This window comes from Pecten maximus, chromosome 1, assembly GCF_902652985.1.
Source record: "Pecten maximus chromosome 1, xPecMax1.1, whole genome shotgun sequence".
Classification (NCBI taxonomy): Eukaryota; Metazoa; Mollusca; class Bivalvia; order Pectinida; family Pectinidae; genus Pecten; species Pecten maximus.
In genome coordinates this window covers 8,425,494-8,451,375 of record NC_047015.1, presented here as the reverse complement: position 1 = coordinate 8,451,375, position 25,882 = coordinate 8,425,494, and the positions used below count along the sequence as shown (strand labels likewise).

Sequence of the window (25,882 nt, the reverse complement as noted above, 5' to 3'; positions counted from 1 at the left end):
CAAACTTCAATTGTCAAAATCCAAGATGGCTGCCTGTCGGCCATGTTGTTTTCAGATTAGTCTCAAAATGCAATATGCATAACTAGGCACAGAGGGAAACCTACATATGAAATTTCAGAAAGATCCCTTCATAAGTATCTGAGAAATAGCGATAACAAACTTCAATTGTCAAAATCCAAGATGGCTGCCTGTCGGCCATGTTGTTTTCCAATTGGTCTCAAAACGCAATATGCATAACTAGGCACCAAGAGGAACCTTTATATGAAATTTCAGAAAGATCCCTTCATAAGTTTCTGAGAAATAGCGATAACAAACTTCAATTGTCAAAATCCAAGATGGCTGCCTGTCGGCCATGTTGTTTTCCGATTGGTCTCAAAATGCAATATGCATAACTAGGCACCAAGGGGAATCTACATATGAAATTTGAGAAAGATCCCTTCAGTACTTTCTCAGAAATAGCGATAACAAACTTCAATTGTCAAAATCCAAGATGGCTGCCTGTCGGCCATGTTGTTTTCCGATTGGTCTCAAAATGCAATATGCATAACTAGGCACCAAGGGGAATCTACATATGAAATTTGAGAAAGATCCCTTCAGTACTTTCTCAGAAATAGCGATAACAAACTTCAATTTTCAAAATCCAAGATGGCTGCCTGTCGGCCATGTTGTTTTCCGATTGGTCTCAAAATGCAATATGCATAACTAAGCACCAAGGGGAACCTACATATGAAATTTGAGAAAGATCCCTTCAGTACTTTCTCAGAAATAGCGATAACAAACTTCAATTGTCAAAATCCAAGATGGCTGCCTGTCGGCCATGTTGTTTTCCGATTGGTCTCAAAATGCAATATGCATAACTAGGCACCAAGGGGAACCTACATATGAAATTTGAGAAAGATCCCTTCAGTCCTTTCTCAGAAATAGCGATAACAAACTTCAATTATCAAAATCCAAGATGGCTGCCTGTCGGCCATGTTGTTTTCCGATTGGTCTCAAAATGCAATATGCATAACTAGGCACCAAGGGGAGTCTACATATGAAATTTGAGAAAGATCCCTTCAGTACTTTCTCAGAAATAGCGATAACAAACTTCAATTATCAAAATCCAAGATGGCTGCCTGTCGGCCATGTTGTTTTCCGATTGGTCTCAAAATGCAATATGCATAACTAGGCACCAAGGGAAGCCTACATATGAAATTTGAGAAAGATCCCTTCAGTACTTTCTCAGAAATAGCGATAACAAACTTCAATTGTCAAAATCCAAGATGGCTGCCTGTCGGCCATGTTGTTTTCCGATTGGTCTCAAAATGCAATATGCATAACTAGGCACCAAGGGGAACCCACATATGAAATTTGGGAAAGATCCCTTCAGTACTCTCTGAGGATTAGCGATAACAAGAATTGTTTACGGACGGACGGACGGACGGAGGGACGGAGGGACGGACGACGGACCACGGACGCAGGGCGATTTGAATAGCCCACCATCTGATGATGGTGGGCTAAAAATCTAGATATACAAGCTTGAGTATAGTTTACAGGACAAAATCTAGATATACAAGCTTGAGTATACTTTACAGGACAAAAATCTAGATATACAAGCTTGAGTATAGTTTACAGGACAAAATCTAGATACACAAGCTTGAGTAAAGTTTATAGGACAAAATCTAGATATACAAGCTTGAGTATACTTTACAGGACAAAAATCTAGATATACAAGCTTGAGTATAGTTTACAGGACAAAATCTAGATACACAAGCTTGAGTAAAGTTTATAGGACAAAATCTAGATATACAAGCTTGGGTATACTTTACAGGACAAAATCTAGATATACAAGCTTGAGTAAAGTTTACAGGACAAAATCTAGATATACAAGCTTGAGTAAAGTTTACAGGACAAAATCTAGATATACAAGCTTGGGTATACGTTACAGGACAAAATCTAGATACACAAGCTTGAGTAAAGTTTATAGGACAAAATTACATGATATTAAATTTCATACAGGACTTAAATGACGTATCTCTCTTCTCTAATATCAATATATACATACTTGTAAATTTGAACACCAGATTAAATTATTTTGTAGATATACGACATGCAAGTTATAGGCCTGGGTAAAACAGTCATAAAGCATGAAAGTTAATTAAGGAGGCAAGTCACTTAATCCAAATTTTATCTTTAAAAAGCTATTTGTAGGAACACTACTTTATCATCACTAGAGTTACAATATCAGGTAAATGACATTGGCAGGTGTTTCTGAGTCAGTAAGGTCCCGAGAAGAGATCTGGATTGTAACATAGACCTATAGTAATGAGGGCTCTGTAGTGATAAACAACACACAATTATGGTCATCTTCCAAGCCATTAATTAGAAATATTTTTATACAAACAAACACATTTCCTGTTACATCAACATCTTACTCTGAAAGGTCTTGCAAAATCATCACAGACATGCACAAGAGTACTGTGCATGCGGGCAGAACAATATATGCAGGTCCCATGCAAAACTGATGTACATTCTTGTATCATAATCCGTAAACGGAAATGGAACAATGAGAATTACTTATCAAATTGAAATGCTGCTAAGAAAACTGTTAACTAACATGCTAAAAATCCTACCCAAGTTTTCAAAGTGATGCTAAGGGAAAAAAACATATCACAATTATAAAGTCTTAAAAGTTTGAAATAAATCATGGACTGAAAAGTTGATGCCAAACATATACACACTGTTGTGACACTAGCTACTGATTATGTTTGTTAATGGAACTGCCAGTATTGGTAGCTGTTCCACTTCACATGGTTTTCAGGCAATCAAGAAATATGTGGTTTTCCATGTATCTATATTACTGTACCACATCCCCTAGTAGTCCTTGGTCTGAGGCTACTAGTGCCATGGTCATGACACATAAACGAATCATGTGTAGGATCACTGACAACAACAAAGTATGTACAAATAAAATCATTATAAAGAAAAGTGTCTTATTAAATATTCTTCTCACATACACATCCATCAGAATCCTAGATAGCAGCTGCCTGTCAGCCATTATGCAATCCAATCAGACTCAAAATTTAACGCGCAGAAAAAGGGACTAAGGGGAACATACATATGAAATTGAGAACGATCCATTTCATACTTTCTGAGAAATAGTGATAACAAACTTCAACTGTCGGCCATTTGTCTTTTGATCTCAAAATCTCAAAATTCAACATGCACAACTAGCTATAGGGACCAAGAGGATCGAATCTATACATGGAATTTGAGGAAGATCCACTGGGCAAGGATTGTTTACAGACCACAGATGAAAGGTGATTTGAACAGCTCAACATCATCTGATAATGGTGGGCAAAAAAGATTGAAGTCCAAAGCTTTGAGAAAAAAAAAAGAAAGAAAATATTTCCACGTAATTTTGCTGTAACATCACTCCTAGACCCCTAATGAATGTATATACAACAAGAGATCCCAGAGGGATCTTGGCGCCCACCATTGAATGATATTTATAGGTTCCATGTCAGATTGATCTTTTCTCTACTTTTCCCTTCCTCTAAGTCTTACTAATCTGTGTAAATTCAGAAACAGCCCTCTAGTACTTTTCAAACAAGGGGAACCTATATATAAAATTTAAGATTTAGCGATAATGGCTGTCTGTCGGCCATGTTGTTTTCGGATTGGTCCCAAAATGCAACACCAGGGACCAAGGGGAACCTACATATGAAATTTGAGAAAGATCCCTTCAGTACCTTCTGTAAAATAGCGATAACAAACTTCAATTGTCAAAATACAAGATGGCTACCTGTCGGCCAGGTTGTTTTCTGACTGGTCTCAAAATCCAATATGCATAACTAGGCACAGAGGGCAACCTACAAATGAAATTTCAGAAAGATCCCTTCAGCCATTTCTGATCGATAGTGATAACAAAATTCAATTGTCAAAATCCAAGATGGCTGGATGTCGGCCATGTTGTTTTCCTATTGGTCTCAAAATGCAATATGCATAACTAGGCACCGAGGGGATCTACATATGAAATTTGATAAAGGTCCCTTCAGTACTTTCTGAGAAATAGCAATAACAAACTTCAATTGTCAAAATCCAAGATGGCTGCCTGTCGGCCATGTTGTTTTGCGATTGGTCTTAAAATGCAATATGCATAATTAGGCACCAAGGGGAACCTACATATGAAATTTGAGAAAGATCCCTTCAGTACTTTCTGAGAAATAGCGATAACAAACTTCAATTGTCAAAATCCAAGATGGCTGCCTGTCGGCCATGTTGTTTTCCAATAGGTCTCAAAATGCAATATGCATAACTAGGCACCGAGGGGAACCTACATATGAAATTTGAGAAAGATCACTTCATTACTTTCTGAGAAATAGCGATAACAAACTTCAATTGTCGAAATCCAAGATGGCTGCCTGTCGGCCATGTTGTTTTCCGATTGGTCTCAAAATGCAATATGCATAACTAGGCACCAAGGGGAACATATATATGAAATTTGAGAAAGATCCCTTCTGTACTTTCTGAGAAATAGCGATAAAAAAATTCAATTGTCAAAATCCAAGATGGCTGCCTGTCGGCCATGTTGTTTTGTGATTGGTCTCAAAATGCGATATGCATAACTAGGCACCAAGGGGAACCTACATATGAAATTTGAGAAAGATCCCTTCAGTACTTTCTCAGAAATAGCGATAACAAACTTCAATTGTCAAAATCCAAGATGGCTGCCTGTCGGCCATGTTGTTTTGCGATTGGTCTCAAAATGCGATATGCATAACTAGGCACCAAGGGGAACCTACCTATGAAATTTCAGAAAGATCCCTTCAGTACTTTCTGAGAAATAGCGATAACAAACTTCAATTGTCAAAATCCAAGATGGCTACCTATCGGCCATGTTGTTTTGCGATTGGTCTCAAAACGCAATATGCATAACTAGGCACCAAGGGGAACCTACATATGAAATTTGAGAAAGATCCCTTCAGCACTTTATCAGAAATAGCGATAACAAACTTCAATTGTCAAAATCCAAGATGGCTGCCTGTCGGCCATGTTGTTTTCCGATAGGTCTCAAAATGCGATATGCATAACTAGGCATCAAGGGGAACCTACATATGAAATTTGAGAAAGATCCCTTCAGTACTTTCTGAGAAATAGCGATAACAAGAATTGTTTACGGACGGACGGACGGACGGACGGACGGACGGAGGGACGGACGGAGGGACGGACGACGGACCACGGACGCAGGGCGATTTGAATAGCCCACCATCTGATGATGGTGGGCTAAAAATGTACCTGTTTCCAAGTTAGAAGGGTGTTGGGTGTTCAGCTTACCCCCAAAACTGTTAAGGTTTTCATACTGCCACTAGGCATAAATTAGCTCATGGTTACTCATAACCAGTTGGCTTAAAAGCACCATGATGTCAGAACCTGCAATAACGTGATCATTGATCATACAGGTACACACATTCTATACATGTACACCGCTCTACACCCAGGCATGCTTTTCATCAAAAATTTACTTCACAATTTACTGTTTTCATCAATCAAGTTTCCAGGATGCAATTTGTTCCAATATCTGTTGCACGCTTAGAAAATCTTAATCAGTAATAATAACTGAATCAATATTTTTCAAATGTATACATCAAACATTTCTGGTACATGGATTTTATTGGTTAATCCAACTATTTTAAGGAAGGATGCAGGCTGGCATTTGATCAAGTATGATACAGCAATGTAGTTGTGTTCATAATGTAAACACTATAGTATCACACTGGTGTAGTGTGAAGGACAACTCACTGGTATTATGTCAAGGAAGCCCCACTGTTGTGTCAGGGACGTCCCACTGGTAAAGCATCAGTGATGTCCCAGTGGTATGACATCAGGGACATCTCAGTGGTATGACATCAGGGACATCTTAGTGGTATGGCATCAGGGACGTCCCAGTGGTATGACATCAGGAACATCTCAGTGGTATGGCATCAGGGACGTCCCAGTGGTATGGCATCAGGGACATCTTACTGGTATGGCATCAGGGACGTCCCAGTGGTATTACATCAGGGACGTCCCACTGGTAAGACATCAGGGACATCTCAGTGGTATGACATCAGGGACATCTCAGTGGTATGGCATCAGGGACATCTCAGTGGTATGGCATCAGGGACGTCCCAGTGGTATGGCATCAGGGATGTCTCAGTGGTATGGTATCATGGACATCCCACTGGTATGGCATCAGGGACATCCCACTTGTATGGCATCAGGGACGTCCCACTGGTAAGACATCAGGGACGTCTCAGTGGTATGGTATCATGGACATCCCACTGGTATGGCATCAGGGACATCTCAGTGGAATGACATCAGGGACATCTCAGTGGTATGGCATCAGGGACATCTCACTGGTAAGACATCAGGGATATCTCAGTGGTATGGCATCAGGGACATCTCAGTGGTATGACATCAGGGACATCTCAGTGGTAAGACATCAGGGATATCTCAGTGGTATGGCATCAGGGACATCTCAGTGGTATGGCATCAGAGACGTCCCACTGGTATGGCATCAGGGACATCTCAGTAGTATGGCATCAGGGATATCTCAGTGGTATGGCATCAGGGACATCTCAGTGTTATGGCATCAGGGACGTCCCAGTGGTATGGCATCAGGGACATCTCAGTGGTATGGCATCAGAGACGTCCCACTGGTATGACATCAGGGACATCTCAGTGGTATGGCATCAGGGACATCTCAGTGGTATGGCATCAGGGACGTCCCAGTGGTATGGCATCAGGGACATCTTACTGGTATGGCATCAGGGACGTCCCAGTGGTATTGCATCAGGGACGTCCCACTGGTAAGACATCAGGGACATCTCAGTGGTATGGCATCAGGGACATCTCAGTGGTATGGCATCAGGGACATCCAACTGGGATAGCGAGAGTAACAAGTCATTGATATGATATCAGAGAAGTCGCATTGGTGAAGCGTCAAAGACAGATCACTTGAATAGTGTAAGGGACAATTGACTGATATAGTGTTGTACCATTGGCATGGTGTCAGAACATTCCACTGGTATGGGGTCAGGATGTCCCATTGGTATGGGGACAGGACGTCCCACTGGTATGGGGTCAGGACGTCCCACTTGTATGGTGTCAGGATGTCCCACTGGTATGGGGACAGGATGTCCCACTGGTATGGGGTCAGGATGTCCCACTGGTATGGGGACAGGACGTCCCACTGGTATGGTGTCAGGATGTTCCACTGGTATGGTGTCAGGATGTCCCACTGGTATGGGGACAGGACGTCCCACTGGTATGGGGACAGGACGTCCCACTGGAATGGGGACAGGACGTCCCACTGGTATGGTGTCAGGACATTCCACTGGTATGGTGTCAGGATGTCCCACTGGTATGGGGTCAGGATGGATCACTGGTATGGGGACAGGATGTCCCACTGGTATGGGGACAGGACGTCCCACTGGTATGGTGTCAGGATGTTCCACTGGTATGGTGTCAGGATGTCCCACTGGTATGGGGACAGGACGTCCCACTGGTATGGGGACAGGACGTCCCACTGGAATGGGGACAGGACGCCCCACTGGTATGGTGTCAGGACGTTCCACTGGTATGGTGTCAGGATGTCCCATTGGTATGGGGTCAGGATGTCCCATTGGTATGGGGACAGGACGTCCCACTTGTATGGTGTCAGGACGTCCCACTGGTATGGGGACAGGACGTCCCACTGGTATGGTGTCAGGATGTCCCACTGGTATGGGGACAGGACATCCCACTGGTATGGGGACAGGATGTCCCATTGGTATGGGGACAGGACGTCCCACTTGTATGGTGTCAGGATGTCCCACTGGTATGGGGACAGGACGTCCCACTGGTATGGTGTCAGGATGTCCCACTGGTATGGGGACAGGATGTCCCATTGGTATGGTGTCAGGATGTCCCACTGGTATGGTGTCAGGATGTCCCACTGGTATGGGGACAGGATGTCCCACTAGTATTGGGTCAAGATACCCCACTAGTATTGGGTCAGGATGTCCCACTGGTATGGGGTACAACCTACACCAGTAAGGCAGTGTAATACAATATCACCGGGTGATACCGGAAGTTACGAATCCGACAGGGAGTATATACAAATCCGACGGGGAGTATCTACCCGAAGGGCGTAATGACATGGCTGGGGTATGTTTTATAGTGATACATGGCATTTTAACATACTATCAGAAATATGATGATGCCCACAGAATTCTACGCTATCTCCTTTATACATATAAGTAATTCGTTAATCTCATAACCTTGCCGTGTTTGATTGATGCTCAATATTGTCCGGCTGCCCTACTGTCAAACGACGAATTTGCTATGATTTTTGTCAAAAATACCCAATAATCGCGATCAAAACACGATGGACAGAGTTTTGGCATTAAACATTGACTACAATAAACTATTAGTAATCAACAATTTGTTTGAATTACAGCTATAAAGTACCTTAATTGGCTAATTATAATGACACGAAAAAATTCCGACGGGGAAAATCTCTCTCCAATATTTGAATCCGATGGGTAAGGGGTTACATAAATTGATATTCTATATTTGATCAACAATAGTTCGAAAACGAGCACATTGTCATATGATTTTTCGCCATTTTCTGCTATGGCATGACATTCGATTTCCAAAAATAGATACGGGAAAAAAAAGTTTAATACAGGAAAATTCTGGCTTCTCAGAGGTGTACAATTCCTGTTATCATTTATATGATATTAATCAATTGGACATTTTCACGTGTACATACATATCAGTAATACGTTACATACAGGATTGAATCAAAGTTTCACAGAATATCTAACAGTGAATTGTTTTGCAATCTATAATACGATATTTAAGCGTCCGAGAGAGGCAGTAGCTCCTGGGAGTAGAACAGCGCAACAATGCATCTAACGAACATTTTCTGTTAGATGCACATGCTCCGTGGAGCTTTATTCATCAAATCGTTGTATACAGTTTTTTTTCTTTCTTTTTTCTTAGTTTGTTAGCAGTTTCGCTAATTCTGGACACTATCATAAGTGGAATTGAGCTTCATAAGATCGAAAGCAACAGGACCCATACAGTTTTCAGTTAGACTTATTACATTTTGATAACTGAGCCCTGAACACGCGTGTAGCGCAATACACACACTGTACGATGCTTGACATACTTGTACATGTATATATTTACATTTACACTGCAGCCCCACTTTATAACTTTACCAAGCTCACTTGAAGGTTACGAGTCCATAACGTCATTACTATAGTGACGTCATAATTGTCACGTCGGCGATAACGAAAGATGGCTGTTGAAAAGGTGGTTCCGTCTTTGACAATAATAATTTGTTCATTCATCGTAGGAGCAAAATTCCTGGATATAGTCTTTAAAAATCGTTGTCAAATGTAAGTATAAGCATTGAACTGCTTTCATTTGGAAGTTATGGGCTGATGAATGCCAACTGGACAAAGGCAGCATGAAGCGCTAGCGTACTTCATTAAATTTGCCTTTGTCCAGTTGGCATTCATCAGCCTATAACTTCCAAATGAAAGAAGCTCAATGCTTAAGTATCACATAGTCGCGACTTTGTGTACTGATATTCCCCGTCGGATTCAGATATTGGAGAGAGATTTTCCCCGTCGGAATTTTTCGTGCCATTATAATTAGCCAATTAAGGTACTTTATAGCTGTAATGCAAACAAATTGCTGATTACTAATAGTTTATTGCAGTCAATGTTTAATGCCAAAACTCTGTCCATGGTGTGTTGATCGCGATTATTGGGTATTTTTGACAAAAATCATAGCAAATTCGTCGTTTGACAGTAGGGCAGCCGGATAATATTGAGCATCAATCAAACACGGCAAGGTTATGAGATTAACTCATTACTGATATGTATAAAGGAAATAGCGTAGAATTCCGTGGGTATCATCATATTTCGAATAGTATGTTAAAATGCTATGTATCACTATAAAACATACCCCAGCCATGTCATTACGCCCTTCGGGTAGATACTCCCAGTCGGATTTGTATATACTCCCCGTCGGATTCGTAACTTCCGGTATCACCCGGTGAATATACACCAGTAAGACAGTCTGTCAAACAATCTACACCAGTAAGACAGTGTCTGTAATACAATCTACACCAGTAAGACAGTGTCTGTAATACAATCTACACCAGTAAGACAGTGTCTGTAATACAATCTACACCAGTAAGACAGTGTCTGTAATACAATCTAAACCAGTAAGACAGTGTCAGTTATGGATGAATGACTACACTTCCTTCCCTATCCGTTATGGATGAATGACTACACTTCCTACCCTATCTCTGACAGATGGATGTGTTAAGTGAGTCACAGATGTCAGCTGCTGAAGCTTCCCAGTGGAGGACAGCAGTCTAGAACTACTGTACTTGGGAAGGTGAGCTCAATTCACAAGTTAATCAGGCGTGATTCCTAGGTAATGATGGATAGATCTAAGTTAATATTAGATGTACCTGACCAAAGGTCTGGTCCTAACTGAATCATCAGGACACCATCATAGGGCAAATTCATGATGCCTAGACATCAGGACTGAATGTGTGTCAGCTTCCACTGTATGGGGATGGCTAATATTGTAGACTTCACTACCTAACATCATTGTATACTATTACATATTAAATAATTCAGCCCAGTATTCCATGAAATCCCACAAAGTTGCACATGCATATAAAGTATTTGATTTAATCATATACCACAGTTATGAATAGTTTGATATTCTACACAAATTTTCCAGAAAATGTTATTTTTGTGTACCAATTTCTGACTTAAAATGTTGACAGTGTATCTTTATAACTTACCTGGAGCATATTTATTTCAATATTTCAGTAGAACCTCACAGAAATTCGTTAATTCAGGATTTTAAAACGTACAAAATGGCAAAAAATTTCCTGAACACCATAAATTGCAAGTAATATCAATATTACAAAGTAAAATGTTTATAAAAGACTGTTATATATAATACACACATAACAATTCTGTTAATGAAACTATTATCTGTTGACTTCCCATGGTAAAACACTTGCCCTTCAGTGCTGGTAGTTGGCCATGTGTTATGTTGCACTCAGCATGCAGTATAATGATGCAGTTAAACAAACACATGTCAACTACCAGTCCCGGGCCCTCATACTATAAACTACCAGTCCCTCATATCATAAACTACTAGTCCTTCATACTATAAACTACCAGTCCTTCATACCATAAACTACCAGTCCCTCATATCATAAACTACCAGTCCCTCATGTCATAAACTACCAGTCCCTCATATCATAAACTACCAGTCCCTCATATCATAAACTACCAGTCCCTCATATCATAAACTACCAGTCCCTCATATCATAAACTACCAGTCCCTCATATCATAAACTACTAGTCCTTCATACCATAAACTACCAGTCCCTCATATCATAAACTACCAGTCCCTCATACCATAAACTACCAGTCCCTCATATCATAAACTACCAGTCCCTCATGTCATAAACTACCAGTCCCTCATATCATAACTACCAGTCCCTCATATCATAAACTACCAGCCTCTCATATCATAAACTACCAGCCCCTCATATCATAAACTACCAGTCCCTTATATCATAAACTACCAGCCCCTCATATCATAAACTACCAGTCCCTCATGGATGTCATAAACTACCAGCCCCTCATATCATAAACTACCAGTCCTTCGTATCATAAACTACCAGTCCCTCATGTCATAAACTACCAGTCCCTCATGGATGTCATAAACTACCAGCCTCTCATATCATTTACATTCTGTTTATTACTACCATAACTACATATTATAGCATTACAAAGTGATATTGTACAGTGGTAGATATTTTTGTTTCTCCTGTAAAACTTTCTGTTGGTTATAAAATGTATTGGTGATGGGAAGCACGTGTAGACATAACAAATAAGACTGTTTACTGTAGATTACAAATAACCAAACTTATAATGTTTATGTGTCTCAAGTAGGAACTTGGAACACATCACAGACAGCTTTGAGGGATTCCTGTATCGACCATCCACATTCACAGCCATTTTTCTGATGGCACCACTGCTAGAGGTCAGTCTTTTGACCTTGTTGATATGTCTTGTGATCGTTTTTCAAAGTGGATAATGTTTGTCTGTGTCAGACAAAGCAATCATAGGAATGTCATGCTATGTATGACCACAAGTGATAATCTAGCTAGCAATGAATAACAATTCTAACAACACAAAACAATGTCCCTCAAATCCTCTCATTCCATACCAAATTGGTCAAGTCCTCAAATAATGCATCAAATCATTCACTATTAATAAAATACAAAATATATAATAGATCCACTAAAACAAGTCACAGCAAGACTATCAGCAGAATACACAGTACAGCATAACAAATACCATTATATGTCATCAATACAGTTTCAGTGGAAATGTATTGATACTATATAGCTATACTGTCTGGAGAGTACAACAAATAATACTTAACACTATCATATCGTTTATCAAAAGTTAACATTAGAAAACATGTCCTAAACCAAAGTCTACCAAGGCTTTGACATCAAGAATGTCCAAAACCAAAGTCTACCAAGGCTTTGACATCAAGAATGTCTACAACCAAAGTCTACCAAGGCTTTGACATCAAGAATGTCTTAAACCACAGTCTACCAAGGCTTTGACATCAAGATTGTCTTAAACCAAAGTCTACCAAGGCTTTGACATCAAGAATGTCTACAACCAAAGTCTACCAAGGTTTTGACATCAAGAATGTCTTAAACCACAGTCTACCAAGGTTTTGACATCAAGAATGTCTTAAACCACAGTCTACCAAGGCTTTGACATCAAGATTGTCTTAAACCACAGTCTACCAAGGCTTTGACATCAAGATTGTCTTAAACCACAGTCTACCAAGGCTTTGACATCAAGAATGTCCAAAACCAAGGCTAACCAAGGCTTTGACATCAAGAATGTCTTAAACCAAAGTATACTAAGGCTTTGACATCAAGAATGTCCAAAACCAAAGTCTACTAAGGCTTTGACATCAGGAATGTCCAAAACCAAGGCTAACCAAGGCTTTGACATCAAGAATGTCTTAAACCAAAGTATACTAAGGCTTTGACATTAAGAATGTCCAAAACCATGGCTTACCAATAGGGCTTTAAAAGACAAAAAATATGCAAGACCAAGATCATCAAAAGCCTAGACTGCCAACATTTTATGATAATGATATCAAACAACAAGGTTTACCAAGAATATAACATCATAATACCCAAAACCATGCCATGGGTTCAACATTACTGCCAGGATTTGGATTTCTTTGCCAGCGACTCTCCAACTATTAATTTTCTGTCACCAACAGCAGGCATCTCAAGAATGGTTTAAGTGATCTTACCTCTTTTTTTTCTTTTTTTTTTTCAAAATTAAAACAGCAGAATAACTATTTATTCTATTTAACAGGCAACCAGAAATTTTGAAAAAGAAAATGTGCAAACTTTCAATTACAATATTCCTTTCTATGACAAATTATCTTAATCTGGTTGCAGGATTAGCTGGGAACAGAAGCAGTATGCTAATACTAGAAGGTTCTCATAATTAGCAAGGGTGGCAAGCAGTTATATTGAATACTCCAAACAGACAGTATTTCTTCACATAAGCAATATATTTCAAAAGTTCTGGACACATCTGTCAAGTAAAATAAAGTCAAACTCCACTATTAGAAGTCAACTTCATACTTGCCAGCTCTTTGAAATTTCCCCCAGGGAGATAGAGCACATTCAAACATATTAATACATTTCTTTAAACCAAATATTGTTTTAACTATAAACTTCTCTTCACAATGGACGGTAAAAGCTAATTGGAGTTGTGAAAATAAGGATAATGTGAAAATTTTACTGATAAGGTGCGTCTATACAGAGGGAGTTTCCCTCCAAACTGTGCAGCAAGGGCTGGCAGGTATGCAATTCACTCGGTCAACACTGTTTTTAATGGTCAAAGCTTGTCCAGACATACCAAAACACTTACGGAAGTGTACCTACCAAACTCGACTGGCAATTAGTCCCCCCCCCCCCCCCAACCCTAGTAGGAAAATTAAGAGAATCTGAAGGGAGGGGGTTTATATCCGAATGATGGCCTGGTTCCAATGGGAAAAACCTAAAATATACAAGGCTATTGCTGACAGTATTGGTATAATGTATATCTATCTATGGTGCCTGTTAGGCTTCTAGTTGTAGGAATTCCTAGACTTGATATAGGAGAGGGGTCTCCGAGCCAGGGATTATTGACAGTCGAGTATGGTAGTATCTTATGCTAGTGTAATTATAATCATCATAGCAAGATTCAACAGAAGAATAATGAGAGATCAGCAACCTTTTTGTTCAACAGGGTCCAAGCATCAGCGGACCATTCCAACAGGAGCTAACTGGCTACATGTACAAACTTCAGAGGATAATTTAGCATTCCAATAGGACATAGGAAGGTTAGCAACACATACTCACTTATATACTGTAAACACCTTCAATGTTATGAGGTAAAATTTAAATTCATTCACAAGGCCATAAAATTTATCTGAATTTTTGTTGTTTTATTTATAAAGTGGACACACAGTGTACCACATAATGCCCCTTTTACAAATTTGAGCCCATGTGAATGTGTTAAAAAGGAGATACTGTTGAAAATTAAGAAATTTACAGTATACAAGAGCATTCTCAAGTGGCATGGTCATATACAGGAGTAGCAGTAATAATGTAATGTACTTACACTCTCAGGGACCTGTGTCAGACATCACATAATTTATATAATATACATACTGTATAAAAATAATTACCTATCAACACTCTTACATGATAAACAGGCTGAAGAGCCTGAATATCTCTCCCCCCCCCCCCCCCCCCCCCCCCCCCCCCACCTTTTTTTTTTTGCTCTATATAATTAATTGCTTTAGCTTTTTAGCAAAACAGCAAATTAGATACATTCTGAGAACTGGCATAAGGCCTTGGCCATTAATTAGGTGTATCATATTGCCATTAATTAGGTGTATCATATTGCCATTAATTAGGTGTATCATATTGCCATTAATTAGGTGCATCATATTGCCATTAATTAGGTGCATCATATTGCCATCAATTAGGTGTATCATATTGCCATTAATTAGGTGTATCATATTGCCATTAATTAGGTGTATCATATTGCCATTAATTAGGTGTATCATATTGCCATTAATTATGTGTATCATATTGCCATTAATTAGGTGTATCATATTGCCATTAATTAGGTGTATCATATTTGTAATACTATGTTCCCATCATGTACTATTCCTATTTGGGACCAAAACTAATTATGACACCTCCCACTGACCTTTGACAAAACTCATTGTAGCAAACAATTGAAAAACAATCTTACACACAATGTTCATAAAAATCATAAAATTGTTACTGCATCAAAAAATCCAAAAGCGAAATTTTGATAGGAAATATCTTAAACTGGTTGATTGAGTTTCTTTTCTATAACTGTGTCGCAATGTAAAAATGCTTGTTGTTTTATGGCACAATCAATAATTAGCCAGGTCTGATTTCCAAGAGAGATAATTAAAAATTATTCAAACAATAATGTGATTGGTTTTACATTTGGTGTTTTTTGTTAATGTACATGTATTTGTAAATGCAATATTTAAGAAATTAAAAATCATCAAGCACAGGTTTACAGTGTGACAAAGTATGTAAGCCTTCTGCTAAGTAGACAATCGTTATATTGATTCCACTTCGCTGTGGTAAATTAAAAATTCTACAGACCACAGATTGGACTAGATTGGTGGGGTTAATCTAATGGAGAAAGTATTACACTCTGTTCACAGGATACTAGGCAGGTACATAACAGCCTCATCATCACCCAATAGATAGGAACATTAGAGGCTATCAGCACACTGCCCAATACTCGACTGCCCTGCCATCTGTTATGTTTGATAAGTAGTTGGTTCAGCTCCAACACAAAGTTATAATAACATTACTTATCAACACTAATCATTCCACTTTCCCTAATACAGTACATTCACAGTAGTTTACTCACAATTTACCTTGAAAGTATCAACACAATGTAAATGTTAATTTAAGCAGAATTCAACCACTTGACATTATACATTACATGTATCAATGTTCCACTACTCATGCACTCTCTCAGTCTACTGTTTTCAATCTTTTTACCAGAATGAGGTGTAAATGCAGTCATTTTTATCTGGATCTATGCATGAATATTTAACTTCATTGATTAAAGAACATAATTTACAAACCAAATTCCAATTAAAAAATAGTTACAGATAATTGTTAGTAATACCACTACAGTTAGTCAATTTACCCATGTGCTTTCTTAATACAGATGGTATATAATACAGAGTGGTAACTGGACAGGTGGAATGTTGATATATACAGGTGCCATTGGGGACAGGCATCCACTGTATATATGTTGGCAGGTTGAATCTTAATATAAAAAAGACCACTGTGGGCGGGTGAAATATTTAATATACAGGTGGCCACTGTGGGCAGGTAAAATATCTAATATACAGGTGGCCACTGTGGGCGGGTGAAATATTTAATATAGAGTTGGCCACTGTGGGCGGGTGAAATATCCAATATACAGGTGGCCACTGTGGGCGGGTGAAATATCTAATATACAGGTGGCCACTGTGGGCGGGTGAAATATCTAATATAGAGTTGGCCACTGTGGGCAGGTGAAATATCCAATATACAGGTGGCCACTGTGGGCGGGTGAAATATCTAATATACAGGTGGCCACTGTTGGCGGGTGAAATATCTAATATACAGGTGGCCACTGTGGGCGGGTGAAATATCTAATATACAGGTGGCCACTGTGGGCGGGTGAAATATCTAATATACAGGTGGTCACTGTGGGCAGGTGAAATATATCTAATATACAGGTGACCACTGTGGGCGGGTGAAATATCTGATATAGAGCTCGAGGTGCCCCCTGTGGACGGGTGAAATATCTAATATACAGGTGGCCACTGTGGGCGGGTGAAATATCTAATACATAGGTAGCAAATGTTCGCAGGTGGAATATATAGGTGGTCATTGTGAACAGGTGGAATCTTTACTATATAAGTAACCAATATACAAGTGGCTATTATGGACAGGTGGAATATAAGTTGGTCACTGTGGACAGGTGATAGCTAAAGAGAAGGACTGTAGCAGCAAAGCTGGATAAAACTGCAAACTAGAAAAAACATTTTCTCTCCATACCAACTATATCTACATAAAATGTGAAACAAATCTTGACACAAAGAGTGCCTTTTTAAAGAAATGCAAAAATTTCTTTTGATATTTATGTCTTTATCATTATACATGTATCTCTTTACTGTAGCAGAAACAAAACTGGTAAAGATGGAAATAGACACAGTTGATTAATACAGAACATTTTGCATTTTTACTACATAGTATATATATATATTGATAACATAAAGTTATAAATACAAGTTAGAATCGCAGAACAGCTGCCACTACACTCATATACACACCAAATCATTACTTCACAATAAAGTGTCTATTGACTGAATATCACAGCTGTCACATTTACACACCAAACATCACACTTTATACCACACATCTTTATAAACCAGTAAGCATAATAAGCAGTCTTATTAAGTTATTAATTCCTATATTAAAATAAAACCCAATGTACCCACTAGTTGTTAGCTAATAGGTTTGTAGTGTAACATATAATGGTCAACCTTCATAAGCTTATAATGAAACAAAGTCAAAGTTCTAAAATTGACTGAGAATTACGTTTTAACTTGATAACATGTACATTCTATGGCTGGTACTATTATATACAATCTATGGCTGGTACTTACTATTATATACAATATATGGCTGGTACTTACTATTATATACAATCTATGGCTGGTTCTTACTATATATACAATCTATGGCTGGTACTTACTATTATATACAATCTATGGCTGGTACTTACTGTTATATACAATCTATGGCTGGTACTTACTATTATATACAATCTATGGCTGGTTCTTACTATATATACAATCTATGGCTGGTACTTACTATTATATACAATCTATGGCTGGTACTTACTATTATATACAATCTATGGCTGGTACTTACTATTATATACAATCTATGGCTGGTACTATTATATACAATCTATGGCTGGTACTTACTATTATATACAATCTATGGCTGGTACTTACTATTATATACAATCTATGGCTGGTACTTACTATTTATACAATCTATGGCTGGTACTATTATATACAATCTATGGCTGGTACTATTATATACAATCTATGGCTGGTACTTACTATTATATACAATCTATGGCTGGTACTTACTATTATATACAATCTATGGCTGGTACTATTATATACAATCTATGGCTGGTACTTACTATTATATACAATCTATGGCTGGTACTTACTATTATATACAATCTATGGCTGGTACTTACTATTTATACAATCTATGGCTGGTACTATTATATACAATCTATGGCTGGTACTATTATATACAATCTATGGCTGGTACTTACTATTATATACAATCTATGGCTGGTACTATTATATACAATCTATGGCTGGTACTATTATATACAATCTATGGCTGGTACTTACTATTATATACAATCTATGGCTGGTACTTACTATTATATACAATCTATGGCTGGTACTTACTATTATATACAATCTATGGCTGGTACTTACTATTATATACAATCTATGGCTGGTACTATTATATACAATCTATGGCTGGTACTTACTATTATATACAATCTATGGCTGGTACTTACTATTATATACAATCTATGGCTGGTACTTACTATTATATACAATCTATGGCTGGTACTTACTATTATAAACAATCTATGGCTGGTACTTACTATTATATACAATCTATGGCTGGTACTTACTATTATATACAATCTATGGCTGGTACTATTATATACAATCTATGGTTGGTACTTACTATTATATACAATCTATGGCTGGTTCTTACTATTATATACAATCTATGGCTGGTACTTACTATTATATGTACCTGACAGTCAACTGTAAATTAACACTTACAGGCAAAACCATAAACCAAGTGTATCTTCCCAGTTCAGTACAAGAGAAATCAGCAAAACAGTATAAGCAAAAACATCAAATTAGCACTTTAAATTGGAAATACACACTGTTTTTAATTCATCTTATTACAGAAGATACTTATATGCACTGTATGGTACACAACACAATGAACACATACACAGGAATTATGACATCAGTACATAATAATGGACTAGTTAGCACAGGAGTACAACATCCAGCGCGGCCAAGCTGATTCTGTACACCGCCTGCTGTGTGTACTTAATTTGAAAATAAGAACGCTGTCTCATTATCAGCTATTATTGCAATGAACTTAATATTACATCAAAGCTTCAAGGAGAATATTTGGCTCCCTGTCAAGAAAGCTGGAAAAATATAAAAATGTGAATCAGCAAAAAGAGAATTCGCTAAAATTATCATGAAAAATTGGGAATCTACAATGTAGAACAGAAACTAAGGTGACAAGGAAGTAAGTTGCCGCCACCACCACAGGAACGTACACCACATCAGACAAGCAAGCCGAGGAAAACAAAAGTATACCTGTCGAAGCTTACCTGAGGTCGCGGGAGGACCGCTTGGAATGTGGTAGATCCACAGTGACATGTTCCGCACCAATGACTGTTGGAGGCTCCTCACTTTGTGGAGTCACTGGTGCGGAGTCACAAGATTTGTACTTCCTGTTGGATTCTAATCCAGAAAAATCAAATTGAAATTGAAATGTTTCGGAATTATAATCAACAAAACTGCTTGTTCTCTTTTTATTGGATAGTAATTCAGTGCTCCCCAAGAAATCAATGGAATCAAACTCTGCTAAGGGGGCACGGATACTCAGATCATCCCCACCGAACTCCGAGGCCTCACTTTGACAGCGGTCGAGGCTTGTCAATAAAGTTCCTGTCCAGTCTAAACTGTCTGTTGATTTCCATGATAACCTATACTTTTTATCAGACTTTTCACCTTTTTTTTTTAAACTTGGTTTGAGAATTACAATATCAGATTTTCTATTGGCCAGTTTGGACGGACTAGTTCTACACTCACCATGTCTGGTGTGGACGTTGTGCCAGGCCTGTGGAGGATCACAGGCACAATGGGTGAGGTTCACTCTCTCACAGAAGTCTGTATCACCACAGTCTTTACTCTCACTACTAGGGGTGTGGTTCCCCAGGCGTTCCTCCCCTTCACTGGGGGACAGACTCTCTATACCACTGTCTGATGGGGCCACACCCACACCGGAATTCACCAGGGCTTTTTTCCCCTCTGTTTCCTCCTCTTTGTTTTCAGTGACACCGCCATTAGATTTGTCTGGGAGAATGTCCTCGGCCTGGCCAGCAGGTAAGGAATACTCTATCTTCACTGCCACACCATTCTTGTGGTGCCGTGGGTGCGGGTGCTTCTGGTTTGGAGTTTCCAAAGCATCATGGCCTGACTTGGAGTAGCAGGCCCCCATTTAAAATGATGTTTGTAGCTTCATCTATATCTGAAAAAGACAAACAACAGGTACGAGTGTTTGTTCCTAATTCTATATGCCAGCCTGATCAATATACACACTATCATTAAAACTCCCAAGTCTGCTGTATAATATATGTATCAGAGCTGTGTGCTCCTTATCTGATGCTGTCTATTCCACAGAAACAGTTTTTTATGATACAACATGTATACCAATAAAAAGTCCTCCATGATTCATCCTGCACTGTTATTTCATTTTTGCCTGCAGTATCTTTGGAGACATTTGAAATATCTTGCCAGGAAAAGAAAGAGATTTCATAACTATGCAGACCCCTTATCTATTGTACAGAACATGACCAGTATGATTTATACTATTGAGTCATTATTTATAATACAGAACATGACCAGTATGATTTATACTATTGAGTCATTATTTATAATACAGAACATGACCAGTATGATTTATACTATTGAGTCATTATTTATAATACAGAACATGACCAGTATGATTTATACTATTGAGTCATTATTTATAATACAGAACATGACCAGTATGATTTATACTATTGAGCCATTATTTATAATACAGAACATGACCAGTATGATTTATACTATTGAGTCATTATTTATAATACAGAACATGACCAGTATGATTTATACTATTGAGCCATTATTTATAATACAGAACATGACCAGTATGATTTATATACTATTGAGTCATTATTTATAATACAGAACATGACCAGTATGATTTATACTATTGAGTCATTATTTATAATACAGAACATGACCAGTATGATTTATATACTATTGAGTCATTATTTATAATACAGAACATGACAAGTATGATTTATACTATTGAGCCATTATTTATAATACAGAACATGACCAGTCTGATTTATACTATATATTGAGCCATTATTTATAATACAGAATATGACAAGTATGATTTATACTATTGAGCCATTATTCATAATAACTTCATTACTTATAATCCATTACTTCTGATAATTTCAATATGAAAAAATAACTCTCCATGTAGTGACATCACAATGATTTATTACGACCAGAGAAGAGACTGGCTGGTAGATTAAATGTACAATAGAATCGATGTTTACCTCATTATAAGATGTGGGTGTTGTCTGATATATATGTGATCATAAACAAGATGTCAGAGAGTATAAATGATGTGTATGATTAGGAAAATGAAAAGTTTTACTTGTTTTCTTTTCCTTATGTCCACTTGTTTTACAGGTGTTTCATTTAACCATGTGTAGTTTAAAGTGTCAGAGACAGTTGTAGCCAATTAAGGGCCAGAATTCTGACAATCAAACTGTAACTGTGTTAAAGTAAAATACACGAATCAAGAGTGTAATGTTGAGTGTCATGTTGATCATCATGTCCCACTGTTGTGAGGATCATGTTGGAGATTATACAGCATGACTTACTTCACTAACAGACATCCTTATACAGTAAAATGTATCATATATACATGTATCCAGATTTCAACAATTTACTAACAAGGACTTGAATGTGTGCATATTGACAAAATCAAAATATGCTTTCATTCCTTTTTCTGTAAATAATTTTATAGCAAGAAAACATCTTTCAAACTTGATATCTATTGAAAGTGTCAAAGTATATGTCATTTCAGCAGCCATGTCACAGACTACTGATAAACAGAAACACGAGTGCTGCTCTGAACATGTTATAAAGTATGCATTATTCATGGTGTATTGAAACCATGGCATGAACAATAACATGTACAGGTATATTAGGGTGATTTTGTCTTATATAGGTATATTGTCCAGGCAATATTGTATATCATCACGTATGTACAACATGTTCAGGTACGTCAGGGTGATGTTGTCATATACAGGTATAATTGTCAGGGAAATACTGTATATCATCATGTATGTACAACATGTACAGGAACGTCAGGGTGACAATATAAGTCATCACCTGTATACAACATGTACAGGTACAGTACGCGTCAGGTGTTATGGTTCTCTTCCACCCTCAGGGTTACGAGTGTCACTCGAGTGTAGGGGATTAAGTACGCCCCGTGTTTCAACTCGGGTGTTTCCACCGGCCACCACCGGCCGGGGCCTGGCGAGTGTTGGGGATTAAGATCGTAGGAAAAGGTGTGAAGACTCACAGCTGGAGACGTGGTCGTGGTCAGAGTTTTGCGACCTTTCACCTTTACCTGTACTGATTGTTTTACCATGTAACAATTCATTTACATGCTCCTTCGATCGGATTTTGAGAAAACGTAAAATATGGTATAGCCGTAGATTGGCTGAATGATCATGAAGTCATACGTAATTTTTATTAATTGGCAACGAACTTGTGTCCTAGCTGCTATTACTCTCACGGACGTCAATTATCACAAGTATACCTGGTAAGGCATCAGTACGTGGGATGATTATCAATTTAGACAAAATATTTCTTGTGTTTTCAAAACAAGCACTAACTCATAGAGTTTTCGTACCCGTCTCCATCGCATCACGCCACACAAAACGCCCGAACCTCGTCTTGCAGTACAAACTCTAATCCTTTATACACATGTACATGTAAATGTAATAAAGAATTTGTATATCGATTCAAGGATGAGCAAATGGTATTGATTTGAATTGTGTAACCATAATTATGTTTTAAACATTTGATCACTGACGATATTTAACTAGTTATTGATGCATGCCGCGCTAACAAAAATGTATCGTTTGTGTTCTTAATTTTTTTTAATTGCACACATTTCCCTTAACTTGTGAACAAATCAAAAATTTTAATGAAAAGGTGCTACAATTTGTAAAACCAGAAACATATATAACAGAGATAAGTAGCTCTCTATTTGCCCCGAAGTGATACCCTCATGAGCAAAGACCGATTTACCTGTGCTCGGGTGTGTATAGGGGACAAGGCCTTCTCGATAAGGGATATGCTTGACTGGTCACGAATAAAAGTAGCCATGCACCAGTTGTACGGGTAAATAGCGATTTTATTTATCCCTAATACGCGTTTCTGGTAATGCGTCCAAATATTTTTTTTTAGTTTACCAGAAATTAATATGAATCTATGTAAATATACAATATACGTACATTGTATCTGCCTGTACATTGAAGTAACCGAGGCGTGTGATAGAGCCGCGGTCGTGTCTGGATTCATGGGTTAATATACTAATTATATAATTAGCGTCCGGCAGTAAAAATGCGGTCATGAGCATATATGGCTTCATCAAGTTTTCATAATGATACCATGACAACTCTTTGTTTATTTAACATTCGGAAAAAAATTACTTTAAAACTCTACTCATACTCAAACTGTCAAATTGTAATAATTATATCGTGGCTCTTATACATAATTATAAGTGTACATGTACGTGAAGTCAGCACACTCGATACACTAGTACCGATAACATATTTTCTGTTCAATATGCCACCTCGGAATATTACGAAAGGATGTTCAAACTGTTTAGTTGCATTTCATCAGAGACTTGTGTATATCAGGATATATACGTATCAGATTTCATGATACTAGTTTAGTTGTTACGAGATCCAGGATTCTTTGTGATGGTAGTGTTACGATAGGCCAGGTGTATAGTGTTCAATGGGGACATAAACAGACAGAAGTGTCAGATGCTTTTTTTTTTTTTTTAGTTAAGTTATTATTATATTAATCATTCAAGACTTACTTCAAAGTCAATCGAAAGCCGAGCGGGATTTACTCGCTCGCGCTCCAATCACAATATTGCTATAAATAACACAAACACCAAGGCGGCAAAATATCGTTAAATGTTACAGTGTTTTGTTTTCTCGATTTCCCGGTAAACATTTGTGGTACTCATCTAGCTAGGATTTAAAAACTAAAAACGTACCTAATTTGGAGTGTATATGTACCGTACATTTACAACACAATACATCTGTAGTATCGCTAGTATAGATCGTGATTTCATTACATACAAAAATATCTCCGTTTTCTCAACACCGGGCTGGGATACTGCAGAGACGTGTATATCAGATATATCACGTTTCTGGATACTGTAAGTACAAAATGTAAGTCCAGCTACAGAGTACCTGTACTGTACGACAACGTATGTTCCAACAAACACATTACGGTATCAGGCAGTGTACCTGTCAATCATGAATCAGGACCTTTGTTACACTAATCCCCAACACTCTTCCACACCGTGTCGCGCGGTGTCAGTAAACAGGTGACCACTCGGGTTTTGAGCCGGTGTCAACCGGTGTTTCAACCGACATGCAACCGACCGAGAGAGTGGAAGGGATTAGACCTCGCAACTGTGGCGGTGATTGGGGACCATACCACCTGACGCGTACTGTACGTCAGGGTGACAATATAAGTCATTACATGTGTACAACATGTACAGGTACGTCAGGGTGACAATATAAGTCATCACCTGTATACAACATGTACAGGTACGTCAGGGTGACAATATAAGTCATCACATGTGTACAACATGTACAGGTACGTCAGGGTGACAATATAAGTCATCACATGTGTACAACATGTACAGGTACGTCAGGGTGACAATATAAGTCATCACATGTATACAACATGTACAGGTACGTCAGGGTGACAATATAAGTCATTACATGTGTACAACATGTACAGGTACGTCAGGGTGACAATATAAGTCAATACATGTATACAACATGTACAGGTACGTCAGGGTGACAATATAAGTCATCACCTGTATACAACATGTACAGGTACGTCAGGGTGACAATATAAGTCATCACATGTATACAACATGTACAGGTACGTCAGGGTGACAATATAAGTCATCACATGTATACAACATGTACAGGTACGTCAGGGTGACAATATAAGTCATCACCTGTATACAACATGTACAGGTACGTCAGGGTGACAATATAAGTCATCACATGTATACAACATGTACAGGTACGTCAGGGTGACAATATAAGTCATCACCTGTATACAACATGTACAGGTACGTCAGGGTGACACTATAAAGTCATCACATGTATACAACATGTACAGGTACGTCAGGGTGACAATATAAGTCATCACATGTATACAACATGTACAGGTACGTCAGGGTGACACTATAAAGTCATCACATGTATACAACATGTACAGGTACGTCAGGGTGACAATATAAGTCATCACATGTGTACAACATTGGGTACGTCAGGGTGACAATATAAGTCATCACACATATACAAGAGATAAACAGTGGTAGACTGTACCTGATGAGATGTCCACACCATGTTGTTAGGTTCCATTACTGTCCTTGTAGGTATATATATGACAGCCTGACAATGCCAAG

The 25,882-nt window shown here is 38.3% G+C and overlaps 1 protein-coding gene across 4 annotated transcripts in view; it reads right to left on the bottom strand.

Annotated features, from left to right (window-relative positions):
- LOC117323889 overlaps positions 1 to 25,882 on the bottom strand; it is a 56,515-nt gene that overhangs the window by 10,945 nt on the left and 19,688 nt on the right. For 2 of the 4 annotated variants that reach the window (XM_033879399.1, XM_033879409.1), the window contains 2 exons: positions 19,677 to 20,599; positions 14,775 to 14,786 (listed from right to left, as the gene is read on the bottom strand). In XM_033879399.1, the coding sequence (XP_033735290.1) occupies positions 14,775 to 14,786; positions 19,677 to 20,569 (905 nt within the window). In that variant the 5' untranslated portion in view covers positions 20,570 to 20,599. The remainder of the gene's footprint in view (positions 1 to 14,774; positions 14,787 to 19,676; positions 20,600 to 25,882) is intronic. The other 2 variants (XM_033879424.1, XM_033879417.1) reach the window with 2 other exon arrangements.